Source organism: Pezoporus flaviventris, unplaced genomic scaffold, assembly GCF_033815535.1.
Source record: "Pezoporus flaviventris isolate CSIRO_AGI_PZ_B2104156 unplaced genomic scaffold, CSIRO_AGI_Pfla_v1 ptg000121l, whole genome shotgun sequence".
In the NCBI taxonomy this organism is placed as follows: Eukaryota; Metazoa; Chordata; class Aves; order Psittaciformes; family Psittacidae; genus Pezoporus; species Pezoporus flaviventris.
The window spans coordinates 317,176-337,195 of NW_026892669.1; the positions used below are offsets into that span (position 1 = coordinate 317,176).

At 45.7% G+C, this 20,020-nt stretch overlaps 1 protein-coding gene across 5 annotated transcripts in view; it reads left to right on the plus strand.

The window, feature by feature from the left end:
* LOC133282377 (C-Maf-inducing protein-like) overlaps positions 1 to 20,020 on the plus strand; it is a 269,329-nt gene that overhangs the window by 236,351 nt on the left and 12,958 nt on the right. For all 5 annotated transcript variants that reach the window (XM_061478396.1, XM_061478395.1, XM_061478397.1 and 2 more), the window contains 4 exons: positions 13,362 to 13,427; positions 14,525 to 14,551; positions 17,124 to 17,172; positions 18,956 to 19,063. In XM_061478396.1, coding sequence (XP_061334380.1) covers positions 13,362 to 13,427; positions 14,525 to 14,551; positions 17,124 to 17,172; positions 18,956 to 19,063 — 250 coding nt within the window. The remainder of the gene's footprint in view (positions 1 to 13,361; positions 13,428 to 14,524; positions 14,552 to 17,123; positions 17,173 to 18,955; positions 19,064 to 20,020) is intronic.

Below are 20,020 nucleotides of genomic sequence, written 5' to 3' on the forward strand. Positions count from 1 at the left end.
ATCCAGATGAAATCAAATGTAAATGATCCATGTGGCAGAAATTTACATGGAGTGCACCATCTTATGCCCACTCAATGGAATCAATAACCTGGCATGACGTAGTTCCACCAACAGTGGATGAACTGATCTGTAAACTCTGACAGTTCAAAGACAATATCACCCCTTCCATCATTCAGCTTTGGATAAACTGTCCCAGGAGTTCAAACAATTGAGAGATGATCTGTCCAATCTATCTGCTTCCCCATGTGTAGCAAGCCATGTCTCAGCTATTAACAAAAGGCATCCTACTGCTCGAGAGAGAAGATACAGGAGGTACATGCCACAGGCCACCCTATGGTTTTACCTGCGGGATCACAGAGAAGACATGACAAAGTGGCATGGAAAACCTACTTCAGCTCTGGAGGAATGGGTGCATGAATTGAAGAGGAGAACAAAGGTCAAGGCTGATCCTCCCATGAAAGCTGTGGCTTCAGTCTCTGGTGATCAGTTTCCCAGATGGAGTGAAAGAGCTGATTTTACACCATCTCCTGTGATAAAGAAGACTAATCTCTTTCTACAAGACTTAAGTGACCAATGTTGTGATCACTATTAGAGGGGCCCTGCCGCTAGCCAGGTGGAGGTAGGGGACAATCGGATTTACTGGACTGTGTGGATCAGATGGCCTGGCACATAAGGCCCACAGAAGTATAAGGCTCTAGTAGATACCAGTGCACAATGTATGCTGATGCCATCAAGATGTCAAGGGGTGGAACCCATCTCTATTTCTGGAGTGACACGAGGATCACAGAGTTGACTGTGCTGGAGGCTGAAATCAGCCTGACCGGGAGGGAATGGCAAAAGCACTCCATTGTGACTAGTCCAGAGGCTCCATGCATCCTTGGCATAGACTACCTTAAGAGAGGGTACTTCAAAGACCCAAAAGGGTACTGATGGGCTTTTGGTATTGCTGCTTTGGAGACTGAGGAAATTGAGCAGCTATCCACCTTGCCTGGTCTCTCAGAGGATCCTTCTGTTGTGGGGCTGCTGAAGGTTGAAGAACAACAAATGCCAATTGCTACCACAACAGTGCACCGGCAGCAATATCGCACCAACCGAGACTCCCAGATTCCCATTCATCAGCTGATCCGTAGACTGGAGAGCCAAAGAGTGATTAGTAGGACCCGTTCACCCTTTAACAGCCCCACACGGCCAGTGTGAAAGTCTACCAGAGAGTGGAGACTAACAGTAGACTATCGTGGCTTGAATGAAGTCACACGAACATTGAGTGCTGCATTACCAGACATTCTAGAACTTCAGCATGAACTGGAGTCAAGGGCATCAAGTGGAATGCCACAACTGATAATGCCAACGCATATTTCTCTGTTCCTTTGTCTGCAGAGTGCAGGCCACTGTTGCTTTTACTTAGAGGGGTGTCCAGTACACTTGGAACCAACTCCCCCAAGGGTGGAACCATAGCCTGACCATCTGCCATGGACTGATCCAGACTGCGCTGGAACAGGGGGAAACTCCAGAACAGCTGCAATACATTGATGACATTGATGTTTGGGGTGATTCTGAGGAAGAAGTTTTTGAGAAAGGGAGGAAAATAATACAAATCCTGGTAAAACTCAGTTTTGGTATAAAACGGAGTAAGGTCAAGGGACCTGCACAGGAGATTCAATTTGGGGGAATAAAATGGCAAGATGGACGTAGACAGATCCCCACAGATGTGATCAAAAAGAAAACAGCATTAACGCCACCAAATAATAAGAAAGAAACACAAGCTTTCTTGGGTGCCGTGGGGTTCTGGAGATTGCACATCCCAAATTACAGTTTGATTGTAAGCCCTCTCTATCATGTGACCCAGAAGAAGAATGATTTTAAATGGGACCCTGAACAACAACAAGCCTTTGAGCAAATTAAACGAGAGAAAGTTCATGCAGTAGCCCTTGTACCAGTACAGACCGGGCCAGATGTAAAAAATGTACTGTACAACGCAGCTGGGGAGAACGGTCCTACCTGGAGCCTCTGGCAGAAAGCTCCAGGGGAGACTTGAGGTTGACCCCTCGGCTTTTGGAGTCGGGGATACAAAGGATCTGAGGCCAGCTATACCCCAACTGAGAAAGAGATACTGGCAGCCTATGAAGGGGTTCGAACTGCTTCGGAAGTGATTGGCACTGAAGCACAGCTCCTCCTGGCACCCCGTTTGCCCATGCTGGGCTGGGTGTTCAAAGGCAGGGTCTCCTCTACACATCATGCAACTGATGCTACATGGAGTAAGTGGGCTGCACTAATTACACAACAAGTTGGAAAAGGAAATCCTAGGCATCCAGGCATTCTAGAAGTCATCATGGACTGGCCAGAGGGCAAAGATTTCGGAATGCCACCAGAGGAGGAGGTGGTGCGTGCTGAAGAGGCCCCACCATATAATAAACTGTCAGAAAGTGAAAAGCAGTATGCCTTGTTTACTGATGGCTCTTGCCGTATTGTGGGAAAGCATTGGAGATGGAAGGTAGCTATATGGCGTCCCTGACAAGTTGCAGAAACTGCTGACGGAGAGGGTGAATCGAATCAGTTTGCCGATGTGAAAGCCATCCAGCTGGCCTTGGACATTGCTGAATGAGACAAGTGGCCAGTACTTTATCTCTATGCTGACTCATGGATGGTCGCTAATGCCCTATGGGGGTGGTTGCCACAATGGAAGCAGAGCAACTGGCAACGCAGAGGTAAACACATCTGCGCTGCTGCACTGTGGCAAGATATCGCTGGCTGGGGGCAGAACCTCTTGGTGAAGGTCCGCCATGTAGCTGTTCATGTGCCCAAGAGCAAGGCCACTGAGGAACAGGAGGACAACCAACAAGTGGATAAAGCGGCTAAGGTTGAAGTGGCTCAGATGGATTTAGACTGGCACCATAAGGATGAATTCTTTTTGTTCCAGTGGGCCCATGACATTTCAGGCCATCAGCGCACAGATTCAACATACAGATGGGCTCCTGATCGAGAAGTGTACTTAACAATGGACACTATTGCCCAGGTTATTCATGACTGTGAAACATGTGCTGCAACTAAGCAAGCTAAACGGCTAAAGCCTCATTGGTATGGAGGACAACGGCTGATGTACAAATATGGGGAGGCCTGGCAGGCTGACTATATTACACTCCCACCAACACGCCCAGGCAAGCGCCATGTGCTTACCATGGTGGAAGCAACCACCGGGTGGCTGGAAACATATGCTGTGCCCCACACTTCAGAAACAGATTTTGTGGAGACACGGCACCCCAAAGAGAACTGAGTCAGACAATGGGACTCATTTCCGGAACAACCTTATGGACACGTGGGCCAAAGAGCATGGCATTGAGTAGGTATATCACATCCCCTACCATAGAATCATAGAATCGTTAGGGTTGGAAAGGACCTTAAGATCATCTAGTTCCAACCCCCCTGCCATGGGCAGGGACACCTTACACTAAATCATATCACCCAAGGCCTCGTCCAACCTGACCTTGAACACTGCCAGAGATGGAGCATTCACAACCTCCCTGGGCAACCTATTCCAGTGCCTCACCACCCTAACAAGAAAGAATTTCCTTCTTATAGCCAACCTAAACTTCCCCTGTTTACGTTTTAACCCATTACCCCTTGTCCTGTCACTACAGTCTCTAATGAAGAGTCCTTCCGCAGCATCCTTATAGCCCCCCTTCAGATACTGGAAGGCTGCTATGAGGTCTCCACGCAGCCTTCTCTTCTCCAGGCTGAACAGCCCCAACTTCCTCAGCCTGTCTTCATATGAGAGGTGCTCCAGTCCCCTGACCATCCTCGTGGCCCTTCTCTGGACTTGTTCCAACAGTTCCATGTCCTTTATATTTTGAGGACACCAGAACTGCACACAATACTCCAGGTGAGGTCTCACAAGAGGAGAGTAGAGGGGCAGGATCACCTCCTTCGACCTGCTGGTTAGGCTCCTTTTGATGCAGCCCAGGATATGGTTGGCTTTCTGGGCTGCGAGTGCACACTGCTGGCTCATGTTCATTTTCTCATCAACCAACGCCCCCAAGTCCTTCTCTGCAGGGCTGCTCTGAATCTTTTCTCTGCCCAACCTGTAGCTGTGCGTGGGATTGCTCCGACCCAGGTGTAGGACCTTGCACTTGGCATGCTTAAACCTCATGAGGTTGTCATCAGCCCACCTCACAAGTGTGTCAAGGTCCCTCTGGATGGCATTCCTTCCCTCCAGCGTAACAACCGAACCACACAGCTTGGTGTCATCGGCAAACTTGCTGAGGGCGCACTCAATCCCACTGTCCATGTCAGCGACAAAGATGTTAAACAAGACCGGTCCCAACACCGATCCCTGAGGAACGCCATCCTATGGGAAAAACAAACAGTACAATGGCGTGTTAAAAACTACACTGAGAGCAATGGGTGGTGGGACTTTCAAACACTGGGATACACACATACCAAACGCCACCTGGTTGGTTAACACCAGAGGATCCGCCAACACGGCTGACCTAGCCCAGTCAGTGCTTTTACATACTGTACAAGGGGATAAAGTCATCATAGACTGTCCAGATGTTCAAAGATTTTAGAAGGTCACCAGAGGAGGAGGTGATGAGTGCTGAAGAGGCCCCACCATACAATAAACAGTCAGGAAGTGAAAAGCAATATGCCTTGTTTACTGATTGGACCTGCTGTATTGTGGGAAAGCAACTGAGAGGGAAGGCAGCTGTATGGAGTCCTCAACGACAAGTTGCAGAAACTGCTGAAAGAGAGGGTTAATAGAGTCCGTTTGCCAAGGTAAAAGCCATCCAGCTGGCCCTGGACATTGCTGAACGAGACAAGTGGCCAGTACTTTATCTCTATTCTGACTCATGGATGGTGGCAAATGCCCTGTGGGGGTGGTTGAAGCAATGGAAGCAGAGCAACTGGCAACACAGAGGTAAACCCATCTGAGCTGCTGCACTGTGGAAAGATATTGCTGCCCGGGTGCAGAACCTGGTGGTGAAGGTACATCATGTAGATGCCCATGTACCGAAGAGTCGGGCCACTGAGGAACACCAGAACAACCAACAAGGGGATAAAGCAGCTAAGATTGAAGTGGCTCAGATGGTTTTAGATGGGCCGGTGGGCCCATGACACTTCAGTCCATCAGGGCAGAGATGCAACATATAGATGGGCTTGTGATCGAGGGGTGAACTTAACAATGGACACTATTGCCCAGGTTATTCATGACTGTGAAACATGTGCTGCAATCAAACAAGACAAGCGGTTAAAGCCTCTTTGTTGTGGAGGACAATGGTTGAATCCTGGAGAGTCAGGGGGTGATCAGCAGGACCTGCTCACCATTTAATAGCCCCATATGGCCAGTGCGAAAGTCTAATGGAGAATGGAGACTAACAGTAGACTATCGTGGCCTGAATGAAGTCACACCACCATTGAGTGCTGCTGTACCGGACATGCTAAAACTTCAGTATGAACTAGAGTCAAAGGCAGCCAAGTGGTATGCCACGATTGATATTGCCAATGCATTTTTCTCAATTCCTTTGGCAGCAGAGTGCAGGCCACAGTTTGCTTTTACTTGGAGGGGTGTCCAGTTCACTTGGAACCGACTGCCTCAGGGGTGGAAACACAGCCCTACCATTTGCCACAGACTGATCCGGACTGCACTGGAACAGGGGCAAGCTCCAGAACACTTGCAATACACTGATGACATTATTGTGTGGGGCGATACAGCGGAAGAAGTCTTTGAGAAAGGGAGGAAAATAATCCAAATCCTGCTGAAAGCTGGTTTTGCCATGAAACGGAGTAAGGTCAAGGGACCTGCACAGGAGATTCAATTTTTGGGAATAAAATGGGAAGATGGACGTAGACAGATCCCCACAGATGTGATCAACAAGATAACAGCAATGTCTCCACCAACTAATAAGAAAGAAACACGAGCTTTCTTGGGTGCAGTGGGGTTCTGGAGAATGCACATCCCAAATTACAGTTCGATTGTAAGCCCTCTCTATCATGTGACCCGGAAGAAGAATGATTTTAAATGGGGCCCTGAGCAGCAACAAGCCTTTGATCAAGTTAAATGAGAGATAGTTCATGCAGTAGCCCTTGGACCAGTCCGGACCGGACCAGATGTAGAAAATGTACTGTACACTGCAGCTGGGGAGAACGGTCCTACCTGGAGCCTCTGGCAGAAAGCTCCAGGGGAGACTCGAGGTCGACCCCTCGGCTTTTGGAGTCGGGGATACAAAGGATCTGAGGCCAGCTATACCCCAACTGAGAAAGAGATACTGGCAGCCTATGAAGGGGTTCGAGCTGCTTCGGAAGTGATTGGCACCGAAGCACAGCTCCTCCTGGCACCCCGGTTGCCCGTGCTGGGCTGGATGTTCAAAGGCAGGGTCTCCTCTACACATCATGCAACTGATGCTACATGGAGTAAATGGGCTGCACTAATTACACAACGAACACGAATAGGAAATCTCAGTCATCCAGGCATTCTAGAAGTCATCATGGACTGGCCAGAGGGCAAAGATTTTAGAATGTCACCAGAGGAGGAGGTGGTGCGCTCTGAAGAGGCCCCACCATATAATAAACTGTCAGAAAGTGAAAAGCAGTATGCCTTGTTTACTGATGGCTCTTGCCGTATTGTGGGAAAGCATCAGAGATGGAAGGTAGCTGTATGGAGTCCTGGACGACAAGTTGCAGAAACTTCTGACGGAGAGGGTGAATCAAGTCAGTTTGCCGAGGTGAAAGCCATCCAGCTGGCCCTGGACATTGCTGAACGAGACAAGTGGCCAGTACTTTATCTCTATACTGACTCATGGATGGTGGCAAATGCCCTGTGGGGGTGGTTGAAGCAATGGAAGCAGAGCAACTGGCAACGCAGAGGTAAACCCATCTGGGCTGCTGCACTGTGGAAAGATATCGCTGCCAGGGTGCAGAACCTGGTGGTGAAGGTACGTCATGTAGATGCCCATGTACCCAAGAGTCGAGCCACTGAGGAACACCAGAACAACCAACAAGTGGATAAAGCGGCTAAGATTGAAGTGGCTCAGATGGACTTAGATTGGTAACATAAAGGTGAATTATTTTTGGCCCGGTGGGCCCATGACACTTCAGGCCATCAGGGCAGAGATGCAACATATAGATGGGCCCGCGATCGATGGGTGGACTTAACAATGGACACTATTGCCCAGGCTATTCATGAGTGTGAAACATGTGCTGCAATTAAACAAGCCAAGCGGTTAAAGCCTCTTTGGTATGGAGGACGATGGTTGAAGTATAAATATGGGGAGGCCTGGCAGATTGACTATATCACACTGCCACCAACCCGCCAAGGCAAGCGCCATGTGCTTACCATGGTGGAAGCAACCACCGGGTGGCTGGAAACATACGCTGTGCCCCATGTCACTGCCCGGAACACTATCCTGGGCCTTGAGAAGCAGATTTTGTGGCGACACGGCACCCCAGAGAGAATTGAGTCAGACAATGGGACTCATTTCCGGAATAACCTTATAGATATTTGGGCCAAAGAGCATGGCATTGAGTGGGTATATCACATCCCCTACCACGCACCAGCCTCTGGGAAAATTGAACGGTACAATGGGCTGTTAAAAACTACACTGAGAGCAATGGGTGGGGGAACTTTCAAGCATTGGGATACACACTTACCAAAGGCCACCTGGTTGGTCAACACCAGAGGATCTGCCAACAGGGCTGGACCAGCCCAGTCAGAACTTTTAAATATTGTAGAGGGGGACAAAGTTCCCGTGGTGCATATGAAGAATTTTCTGGGGAAGACAGTCTGGGTTATTCCTGCTTCAGGTAAAGGCAAACCCACTCGTGGGATTGCTTTTGCTCAGGGACCGGGATATACTTGGTGGGTAATGCGGGAAGATGGGGAAGTCCGATGTATACCTCAAGGGGATTTGATTTTAGGGGAAAACAGCCAGTGAACTCAATTGTATGCTGTTGCCTTCTGTGTAATGCTTTTATAGCCCATCAACTAGATGTCTCCAGGTCACCAGCGACTGGCCCTGACTTCCCTCCAGCCATCATCCCAACAGAGAATGAACTTTGAACATCATGGACCGAATGGACTCGGCAGCATTATAGGGATTGGTCCATGCACTAAGAAAATGATCTTTTCCTCTTGGTCTGTATGGATATGGATGTAGATATATGGGAGAGCGATGGTGTATTGAAAATGTGGGATCTGAGCACGACGTGAATGGTATGGAATAAGGGGTGGATAATGTCCTGGGTTCAGCAGTAGCAGTCATGTTTTTTTTTCCTTTGTGGTAGCTGGTACAGTGCTGTGTTTTGACTTCCAGCCTGAGAACAGTGTTGGTGAAGTCGATGTTTTCAGTTGTTGCTAAGTGATGTTTACCCTGACCAAGGACTTTGTGAGGCTCATGCTCTGCCAGGGAGGAGGGGAAGCCGGGAGGAAGCAGAGACGGGGCGTCTGACCCGGGCTAGCCGGGGAGGTATTCCATACCACAGCACGTCATGCCCGGGGTGGGGGGTAACTGGGAGTTACCCGGAAGGACACGGGCTTCCGGGTGGAACTCGTTTTCTTGGCCAGTGGTATCATATTCTCTTCCCTTGTTATTTTCCCTTATCATTGTTGTAGTTGATAGTTGCGGTGGTGATTTGTGTACATTGGTTGCTGGACTGTTCTTGTCTCAACCCGTGGGAGTTGCACTTTTTTCAATCCTCCTCCCCGTTCCTCTGGGAGTGGGGGAGAACCCCGGTGGGGGGGGGACACGGGCCTCGATTGTTGTCAGCTCGGCACCACTCACTGGGAGTGAGTGAACAAGTTACCTGACTGGGTTTAAACCACGACACCGATGTATACCTCAAGGGTTTTTGATTTTAGGGGAAAACAGCCAATGATCTTAATTGTATGCTGTTGCCTGATGTGTAATACTTTTATAGTCCATCAACTAGATGTCTTCAGGTCACCAGCGACTAGCCCTGACTTCCCTCCAACCATCATCCCAACAGAGAATGAACTTTGATAGAACCGGACGAGTTCTGCAGTAAAGGAACGACCAGCATCAGCAGGCAACGATCCAATACTGCACACAGCCTTTCCTGCCCTGAAAGATTGTTACAAGAGATGGAACCTGACATCATGGATCGAATGGACTTGGCAGCATTATAGGGATTGGTCCATGCACTAAGAAAATAATCTCTTTCTCTTGGTCTGTGTGCATATGGATGTATATATATGGGACAGCGATGGTATATTGAAAATGTGGGATCTGAGCATGACGTGAATGGTATGGAATAAGGAGTGGATACTGTCCTGGGTTTAGGAGTAGCAGTCAATTTTTCTCCTTCTTGGTAGCTGGTGCGGCGCTGTGTTTTGTCTTTCAGTCTGGGAACAGTGTTGCTGATACCGATTTTTTCGGTTGTTGCTAAGTGATGTTTACCCTGACCAAGGACTTTGTGAGGCTCATGCTCTGCCAGGGAGGAGGGGAATCCAGGAGGAAGCTGAGACATGGCACCTGACCCAAGCTAGTCAAAGAGGTATTCCATAGCAGAGCACGTCATGCCTGGAGGGGTTACTGGGAGTTACCCGGAAGGACACAGGGTTCTCTGGGTTGGACTCATTTCTCGGCGCATGGTATTGTATTCTCTTCCCTTGTTATTTTCTCTATCATTGTTGTCGTTGCTGGTAGCGGTCGTGATTTGTGTTGTACATTGTTTGCTGGACTGTTCTTGTCTCAACCCGTGGGAGTTGCACTCTTTCAATTCTCCTCCCCATCCCTCTGGGAGTGGGGAAGGGGATAGCCCCTGGGGGGGGGGGGGGGGGGGGGGCCTCAATTGCTTCCAGCCTGGCACCACTCACTGGGAGTGAGTGAACAAGCTTTCTGGCTAGGGTTTAAACCACGACGCAAGCCAGTAGCGGCAATGGCCTAAAGTCACAGTGTTTGCGGATTATTTAATTATTATGTTTGGCCAATGTTCTTACTTTCCCCTTGTCGTGGTTTGAACCCAGTCAGGCAATTCGTTCATTCACTTACCCCCCCCCCCCCTTCTTGCTCTTCCCCTGCTCCCGCGTGAGTCAAAAAGAATGCAACTCCCACGGGTTGAGATAAGAACAGTTTAGTAACTAAGGTATAACACAAATCACTACTGCTACCACCAATGATAACAGTGATAAAGGAAATAACCAGGGAAGAGAATACAACACCTCACCACCAGCCAACTGATAACTCACCCCCCAAGCCCGACCAAGCACCGACCCATACCTCCTCCAACCCTGCAGTCTCCCAGCCCTTCCAGCTAACTCCCAGTTACATCCTGGGCATGACGTGCTGTGCTATGGAATACCTCTTTGGTCAGTTTGGGTCAGGTGTCCTGTCTCTGCTTCCTCCTGGCTTCCCCTCCTCCCTGGCAGAGCATGAGGCTCACAAAGTCCTTGGCCAAACCAAAACATCGCTATCAGCTCTGTTCCCAGGCCGAAAGTCAAAACACAGCACTGCCCCAGCTACCAAGAAGAAGAAACATGACTGCTACTGCTGAACCTAGGACACCCCTAAAAAAGGTTTTTGGGCAAGTAAATCTATGTGTAGCAGCAAGCAACTGCTCTGACAGCCTTCACGCTCCTGGTACCCTGACCCCCAGCCCAGCACACTGTGCTGCTCACCTAAAAGTGCAAATCCTGCAAAACTCAGAGCCAGTGAGTAAATCAAGAAATCATTCTCCCCCTCTGCTTTTATAAGTCCAGTCCTGGGATTTATGTTGTGTGATGAGCATGAGCGTTCAGCCCAGCAACCTTTGAAGAGCTCCAAAGGAGTTTGTCACAGGTGCTCCCTCCTCTTCCTGGCATGCCCTCTTTGTCTGGCTCATTGCAGTGCCTGTTACTTGCAGCCAGAGCTAATCTATCTCCCTTTCTTTCCCCGCTCCAAACACTTCTGTCTTGTATTAGAGTTTTGAATGTATTGAAAAACAAAACCAAAAAAGAAAAAAGTGACTGTCTGAAGTGAAAGAAGAGTGCAGATGAGATGAGCACAGACAGAAGGAAGATGATTTTGAAAAGGGAATAGGGAGGAGGAGAAACACCATAAGCTTTTAATAAGCAGTTTAGTTTTATTCTTGTGCCATGTTTTTTTCATGTTTACTAGCTCAGATTGAAGGGATTATAGGCTGTGTAGGTTTCATGTTTGGGTCCCATTCATGTGACCAAACTATATATTTCATAGGACATGGTTTTCTTCTCCTCCTAGGAAAACAGGCTATAGTTTATTTTCACTGTCCTCTCACAGACCTGCTCTGCAAATGGATGCCATATATAACTCCCACTTCAAGAAAAGTCAGAGTGTGATGCTGTCCAGTTCTGTCTGCAGTTTCACTTGGTCTTAGTCTATTACAAAGCAGCTTTTTTCTTCCTCTTGAAATTTCCTTTGAACATCAGCCATGAAAAATTGATTGGTTCACATTATTACTAATCACAACTCCACAGATTGCTCAAGGAGGAATTTTAGTGGTGTAACACTTAACCTGAGATGTCACAGGAACTAAACCTCCAAGTGGGTCTCAGCTTTTAAGCTTCTGCTAGGAAAGATTTGTAGGTACTGTATCTCATGTGATGTGAAACGCCTTTAACACCTTCAAATTTCCTAACTCAGCCTTTTCTCTCCTGCTCAAAAATCTGTTCTTAAAGTTGTTTGCATCTATCAATAAAAATGTGTTGGTTTTAGAGTAAAATCAGCCACTGGTTTAGTAGGAATTCCCAGAGGATAAGCATATTAAAAAAAAAACAAAAAAGACTGTTCATTAGACTTGTCAGTTCTTTGAGGACCCAAACATCAGCACTGATGTTGCTTCTTAAGAATACCCTACTCATGCACATAAGTATTCTTTGTGTCCATGAACATGCCATTGAGGACTGTACAACATAATGTGTATTATTAGTTTATAGAACTTTCTGCTTTATGTGGTTCAATAAATGGATGAGACTTCTGGAAATGCATCCATCTTCAGTTTCTTTGGGCTAGAATCTTCTCTTTGCAAAAAAACCATAATTATTTTGGAATGGTTCCTGTGCATATACTGTCTATTCCTAATGCTATCAGTAGTTACTGTCCATTTGAGAACATCACCCTTCCTAAAGAAACACCATACTTTTGTGCCAAGTTTGCAGTAAGCTGCAACCAATAATCTGTTTTTTAAAACTGAAATCCAAAGGGTAGCAGCAGTAAGAGGGGATGGTAGGGTCTTCTACATTGTCTTCTACAGATATCCTAAGGTGCTTTACCCCATGAGATTTACTACTCTTACTTCCATGTGTACTCAATAGTAGTGAGTACACATGGAGTGATAATGGCCTCGCAGGTGGTGTTGGGATCTGGGTTTTGGCTGGTGGGTTCTGTGCCCTGTTTTGGTTCTGACTTGCCCAATTCTTTTATCTTCTGTGTTCTTCATCCATCCTACAATGATTGTACCCTTCGTGAAGTGAATTGGTAGGGCAGTTAATTAGTGCTAACTAACCACTAAATGTTTGAGATAATTTAAAGGAGAGAGGTGGCAGTGTGCAAAGTGCCATTCCTGCACAAGAAGCCGTACTGCTCCACCACATGTGCTCAAGCAGCTGGTATTTTGCAGGTAGATTGAGATGATATGCTGCCAGTTTAGTTTGCACTGAAAAACGCATGCAAAATGTTCTCTTTATCCTAGTTCACATGAGCATCCCCTTATGGATGCCTCCTCATAGAAGGACAGGTCTGTATATTGACAGCAGAGATAAAAACAAAACGCATCAGCTGGGAACTGTGGTGCTAACACAGCAGAGGAGAGACACTTCATACTGGGTCCACTGGCCTGTGCTTATTCTCATTTATCCTCTTTCACTCCTAATAATTTTCACAGTGCTTCCTTCTCTAGTCTCTCCTCTTAAGCTAAAGACTTTGTACTGTTTAAATTGACCCATTCCTTTGTGCCAAGGTCAAAATGGATTGGGGAGGATGCCTTTGTTTTTACAAATGAGCTTATGTCTTATAGCAAAACCAAACAAAAAATAAAAATTCCAATTAAATGCAGAGCAGAGCTGTGAATAGCAATGGCCTGGTAATTGCTGTACCAACTTAGATGAAAGTATTACTTAGTGATTAAATGTCAATAGGTTTCATAAACAGCAAATGTCTTTAAGCTGACATAAGGAAGGCCTCTCTGGAGGTCATTGTAAATACCAGATTTATTGTTCCTCAGTGGAGAATGTGCTGAAAATAGAAAGGGAAATGTCACTGCGGGGTTTTTGAGTGTCTTAGTAAAACAGAAGGGTTGTTGGTGCCTACACTAAGAAGTTTATAACTCCTTGAACTAACTGTTGATAAACCATATTTAAAACTTGGTAGCCTGTTAACAAAATGTTAATTTTTCAGGTCAGATTATGATGACTGGAGACTAGCCCTGGCCAGCTTGCTTCAACCTATCCCATTTCCCAAGGAGTAAGTTTCCACTCACTTAGTATTTACTGGATTATTCTTGTTACTGTTGTTTTATGGTGAAATATAACATCAAGCAAAAATTGATGGTAATAGAAGCTTTGTGCCTCTAGTATTGATTTAAAATTGAAAGTTGATTTTGGCTGAGGCAGAGGGACATCTTTATCTTCTTCCACCATTTCTATTAAGATGATCCTGAAGAGAAAAATGGTTAACTGCAGACAAGCAGACAGTAAAGGAAGGAAAGCTGGTGTGAAGAAGAGTGAAGTGAGTGATTTAGTGGAGGAGGATGCTTTACTGGTGTCACAGAGACTCATATCATTTGTATTTTGCATTAAATGAAGAAGCTAACCTACAGATCAGCCAAGCTTCCTTGGAAACCTATTACTGAATAGTAGTGCTTATAAAATGCAGACCTCTGTGGACAAACATTACAACCTGTAATTGTACAATTTATTAGTTTATCACATCCCCTAATGAGCTGATGTCTTAAATCAGAGAGGTCTAATCCTCCATGCCAGGTTACCTGGGTTACAACAAGAACTTGGAGATAGGCAACAGAGACATTTACCTAAGTCAAACATGTGTCCTGGGGAAAGTGTAAAACATACCACAACTCAAAGCACTTCACAGAATGACTGTTGATTGCTTTATTAATGCATGATGTTAATTAGTTGTGACCACACCTTAATTGCACTGTAATTAAAGAATTCACCTGACTTCTAGGTAGCCAAAATTCTGTTTGTAATGATATCATTCTATTGTGAGTCTTCTACTTCTTTCTGACTCAGAGCTTTCACTGATGTTAAAGTCTTTAGACAGGACTCAGGAAAAACTACAAGATTTGTTCCAAATGATATTTTGTTTTTCATTCATTCCCCCTTCCCCCCCCCCCCCCAATTAATGCAAGAAACTTTACCTGTTACCTGATCTTTTGGGAAAGATTATTATTCTTGTCTTGTGTGCTGCAGTTGCTTAGCAAATCCTTTTATTATGTGGAAAGTGGTTGTGTTTCGGTTTGCTTTGTTTTTTCTTCTTTTTCTTTTCCTCTTCTCCCCTCCTTCTTCCAAATCCTCACACTCTTCTGTTTTAAATTTCAGGACTCTTGCACACAAGAAATTCACAAAGTAAGTTTTTGGGGCTTGTTTGTTTTATTGAAGGAGGGTAATTACTTAAAATATTTGTACTAGTAAGTAATAGAAGTGGTACATTACTCAATAATGTGTCTCTAATATTTTTTACCTGTGAGGGGCTGTAAGCACATTCTGTTAGTAATAAAAGGATGTAATTTTCTTTGTAATTTACTGTGACAGCATGATCCCAAGGACTAAAGGCACTGTGTGCTGATAGGATTTACAAACATGTTTGTCTCTGAACGTCTCTGAAAACTTTTCTAGGCTATTGTGAATATACGCTGTACTTGGTAATCACTTTTAGACCTCACATTTGCTTCTTGTGGAAGCAATTCAACTTGTTTCTCTCTGAAGTGCATGCATATTTATTGTTTAAGGTGTAATCATAGAATCATAGAATAGTTAGGATCAGAAAGAACCTTAAGGTCATCTAGTTCCAACACCCCTTCCATAGGCAGGGACACCACACACTAAACCATGTCACCCAAGACTCCATCCAAACTGGCTTTGAACACTGCCAGGGATGGAGCATTTACCACTTCTTTGGGCAACCTGTTCCAGTGTCTCACCACCCTCACAGCAAAGAACTGCTTCCTCATATCTAACCTGAACTTCCCCTGTTTAAGTTTTAACCAATTACCCCTTGTCCTATTGCTACAGTCCCTAATGAAGAGTCCCTCTCCAGCATCCTTGTAGACCCCCTGAAACAGAACTGAAACTGAAACTTCCACCCCCCACTCCGGGAGTGGGGAAGGAACAACTAAGCACTCCTGGGGACTCCAGGAGGTGGCTGGGAAGGGCAGGTCCCCCAGGGACAAGAAGTTAGAGGAGACAGAGAAGGAACAGGGCACTGCAGGGCTCCTTGCTGTCCCTCTGGGAGCTACTGGCATAGGACTAGGCTTGGCAGGAGGGTGCAGGCATAAAGTTTGCTTTTACTTGGAGGGGTGTCCAGTTCACTTGGAACCGACTGCCCCAGGGGTGGAAACACAGCCCTACCATCTACTATGGACTGACCCAGACTGCACTGGAACAGGGGCAAGCTCCAGAATACCTGCAATGCATTGATAACTTTATTGTGTGGGGCGATACAGTGGAAGAAGTCTTTGAGAAAGGGAGGAAAATAATCCAAATCCTGCTGAAAGCCTATTTCAACCTAAAATGGAGTAAGGTCAAGGGACCTGCACAGGAGATTCAATTTTTGGGAATAAAATGGCAAGATGGACGTAGACAGATCCCCACAGATGTGATCAACAAGATAACAGCAATGTCTCCACCAACTAATAAGAAAGAAACGCAAGCTTTCTTGGGGGCAGTGGGGTTCTGGAGACTGCACATCCCAAAGTACAGTTCGATTGTAAGCTCTCTTTATCATGTGACCCGGAAGAAGAATGATTTTAAATGGGGCCCTGAGCAACAAGAAGCCTTTGAGCAAATTAAACGCGAGATAGATCACGCAGTAGCCCTTGGACCTGTCCAGATGTAAAAAATGTACTGTACACTGCAGCTGGGGAGAATGGTCCTACCTGGAGCCTCTGGCAGAAAGCTCCAGGGGAGACTCGAGGTCGACCCCTCACCTTTGGAGTCGGGGATACAAAGAATCTGAGGCCAGCTATGCCCCAACTGAGAAAGAGATACTGGCAGCCTATGAAGGAGTTTGAGCTGCTTCGGAAGTGATTGGCACTGAAGCACAGCTCCTCCTGGCACCCCAGTTGCCCATGCTGGGCTGGATGTTCAAAGGCAGGGTCTCCTCTACACATGATGCAACTGATGCTACATGGAGTAAATGGGCTGCACTAATTACACAACGAACTCCAATAGGAAATCTCAGTCGTCCAGGCATTCTAGAAGTCATCATGGACTGGCCAGAGGGCAAAGATTTCGGATACACACCAAAGGCCGCCTGGTTGGACAACACCAGAGGATCTGCCAACAGGGCTGGACCAGCCCAGTCAGAACTTTTACATATTATAGAGGGGGGCAAAATTCCTATGGTGCATATGAAGAATTTGCTGGGGAAGACAGTCTGGGTTATTCCTGCCCAGGATACTGCTGGCTTTCTGGGCTATGAGCTCACACTGCCAGATCATGTTAAGTTTCTCGTCAACACCCTCAAGTCCTTCTCTGCAGGACTGCTCTGAATCTCTTCTCTGCTCAACATGTAGCTGTGCCTAGGATTGCCTCAACCCATGTGTTGGACCTTGTGCTTGGCTTGCTTTAACTTAATGCGGTTGGCATTGGCCACCTGTCAAGCATGTCAAGGTCCCTCTGGATGGCATCCCTTCCCTCCGGTGTATCAACTGAACCACACGCCTTAGCATCGTTAGCAAACTTGATGAGGTTGCACTCAATCCTACTGTCCACATTGCTGACAAAGATGTTGGACAGGATCGGTCCCAACACTGATCCCTGAGGGACGCCACTCATTACCCATCATTGGACATTGAGTGGATATTGAGCTGGTGACTACAACTCTCTCTGTGTGGCCATCCAGCCAATGTGACACTTGCATGAATACTGCAACCAGCAACTGCTTATTCTTGTCCTTTTAATTTTTTTTTTTCCCCAGGGAGCTGAAATATGTGATTCAGAGATTTGCAGAAGACCTGAGGCAAGAAGTAAGTCTATTGACAGGTTACACAGAGTATTGATTTGAGGAGTTGCAAGTACACTTGTTCAGAAGCTCTCTCCTCCAGTAGTTTGTTTCAAAACATGGTGTGGCTTTGTTGTGCTTAAGTCTCTTAGGGAGTAATAGCCATTCAGGGCACACGGTGTTAACAGGGATGGTTTCTTGCCTTATGTGTAAACATGTGTTGTGACCTCCTTGTCTGGCATCAGTTGAAGTCCTTCCTCTGCAGTAAACTGCAACCAGCAAGATTTTCCCATTCTGAATCTCTCAGAGCTTTTCATCTTCTGTACAAAACAAAATAATAAGGAAAACAAAATCCATGGATCCTTACAGCTTATGAAATAACAGGCTTTATTTAGCTTCTTTTCAGTCACATTGTGTGCAAATGGTCATAATTCCCATGAATTAGCAGGAGAAAGGGGGTGGGAGGTTATTCCGGAGTTTGAGAATTCCAGGTAAGAGAAAACGAGAGACATATAGAGAACTCACAACTAGTTTATTATTATAGGAAAATACAGAGATAGTAAAGGATACAGTAAAGGATACTTCTGATGTTTGGTTATCTTACCAACCCCAAGGACCCTGTGAAGACGATCAGGAAACCAGCTCTGAGAATCATCATCGCAGTGCGAGGTGGTAGGCTCAACCTTAGCGGGCATCCCCGTGGATGCAATGTTGACCTGGGTAGTATGAGGTTCTGCCTCCCCCGCATTGCATGAGTCTCAGGCTTTTATACTGACAAAAATGCACACTCATTGCAATGCAGGGGGCCAGCCTACATCAGAAGAAGTGGCTAGCAATATCTAGAAAAGTCTCCAAGGGTCGAGACTTTTTTGGGGAGTTCTAAAGCGGCACTTTTTGGGTAGGAACCAAAGCTGGACCTTCTGGAGAGCAGCCAAAGCAGGACTCTCCAGGGAGGAGCCAAAGCAGACAAACAGTAATTTTCTATCTTTGTGCATTTCACCACGGACCATTATCTATTGTCCCTGACACAGAGGTGTTTTACTGTAAAGAGTGCGTAGCTGTAGCCTCATGGTGGCTGACTGCTTCATAGCTGCACGTGTAGTTTGTTCAACATCGGCAGCTGGAAAAAAAACTTAATTATGACTCCTGTATTAAACTGTGGAAACAGATACATTAATCTCCACAGTGGGCAAAATTTAGACTAATGGTAGCTCACTGATGCCAGTTCTTCTGTGCAACTTCTGTCTTATATATCCCTGTTAAATTTTCCTTGTGGATTTCCTTCACCCTGACTCTGGTCACATTTTATGATAGCAGGAGTAATAAGAATTTTTAATGACTGGAAAGAGCAAGCTGTTAGCCACTGCATTTGGTGTGCAGATCACATCGAAGTATAGACACACATGGCTGGAGGATGGGGGGAAATTGGCAGAAGCTCAGAAATATGAGTCTTTTTGTTTTGTTTTCATTTGTGGTTTGTTTTTGTTTCCTTTTGGGGGGATGTTGTTTTTTGTTTTGATTTTTCAAGTTGAAGGAGCTGTTCTAGATTAGAGTGATTTTGTGTTTGATTTGTGTAAAGGGAATTAAAAAGGCCATGCAATGAGCGATGATACTGCTTCCCTCCTTGTTTATACTGCAAAAAAGGGGTTTGTGAGTGGAGACTTGCCTGCAGCTCTGTAGATTGGAATATTAGCCATGAATTTCTAACAGTCCCTGGTTTTGTAGTGACTTCTTTTGGCCAAGCGTGGGAGATACTGGTGCTTACTGGCAGGAACTGTAACCTTCTCAATGTCTTCACTTTTTGGCAGGTCCACTCATGCTTGCTGAGTGTGCGGGCTGGCAAGGATGGCTGGTTCCAGCTCTACAGCCCTGGAGGAGTGGCATGTGATGATGATGGAGAGCTGTTTGCCAGTATGGTATGTGTCTGCAAATTGTGAGTTTAGTAACTTCTTTGTAGTAAGTAGCTAATGCATAGTTGGCAGTAAGAAGCCTTACTTGTTTTTGTCAAAAATTCATCAAGATCATGGTTCTGCAAACCACAAGTGTTCGCCAGGAAATCTAAATCTTTGTATTGCCAAATCCACTGAACTTCCTTGCAGTCACAATTTGGTTAGCATGTTAGCTTTCTCTTGAACTTGGTGTGTTTTTTTCACTGGTAGTGTAACGCACAGAACCATGCATGTATATATATGCATGTGCATATGCATTTATGTATTTTTGTATTTATAAATACATGTGTTTGCGTGTCTGTATGTGTGTCTCAGAATATGGAATACTGGGAGACAGGGGAGACAGAGTGTTCTGCACATCCACACCTATAGTTTTCATTTATAGGCTACCCTGGAATTTAGAAACAAGAGTAATATTGAATTAATCAAAGGATAGATAGATAGATAGATACATAGATAGATAGATACATAGATAGATAGATACATAGATAGATAGATATAAAAAAAATGTTAGCAGTTTCTCTGCCCAATTACATTAGAAACCAGCATTCCATTTCCCGTAGTTCTTTTGTAACTCTTAGAAAGACTAGACAGAAAATAGCAAGTTTTAATCACTGATGCTGCCACTGTCTTCCCCTGCAGCCTGAGTCAAGTCACATAGGTCTCACTGTGAATTAATTCTCCATATAGCAAATAAGATGGTAATTATATTAATTCCTTTCCCTGGTAAGGGGAATAACATTTTTTGAATGTTAGTAATTTTAAAATGGGTGTTGGGTGTACAGTGAAGTGACTTTCAGGGGGACCTACACTTTTTGCATCTCCCCCATGCTGAACATTTTGGGACATAAAGAACATGCATGTCTGTTTATACACTTAAATCCAGATGGATGGATCAGATACCTTTGAAACAGACAATGGACA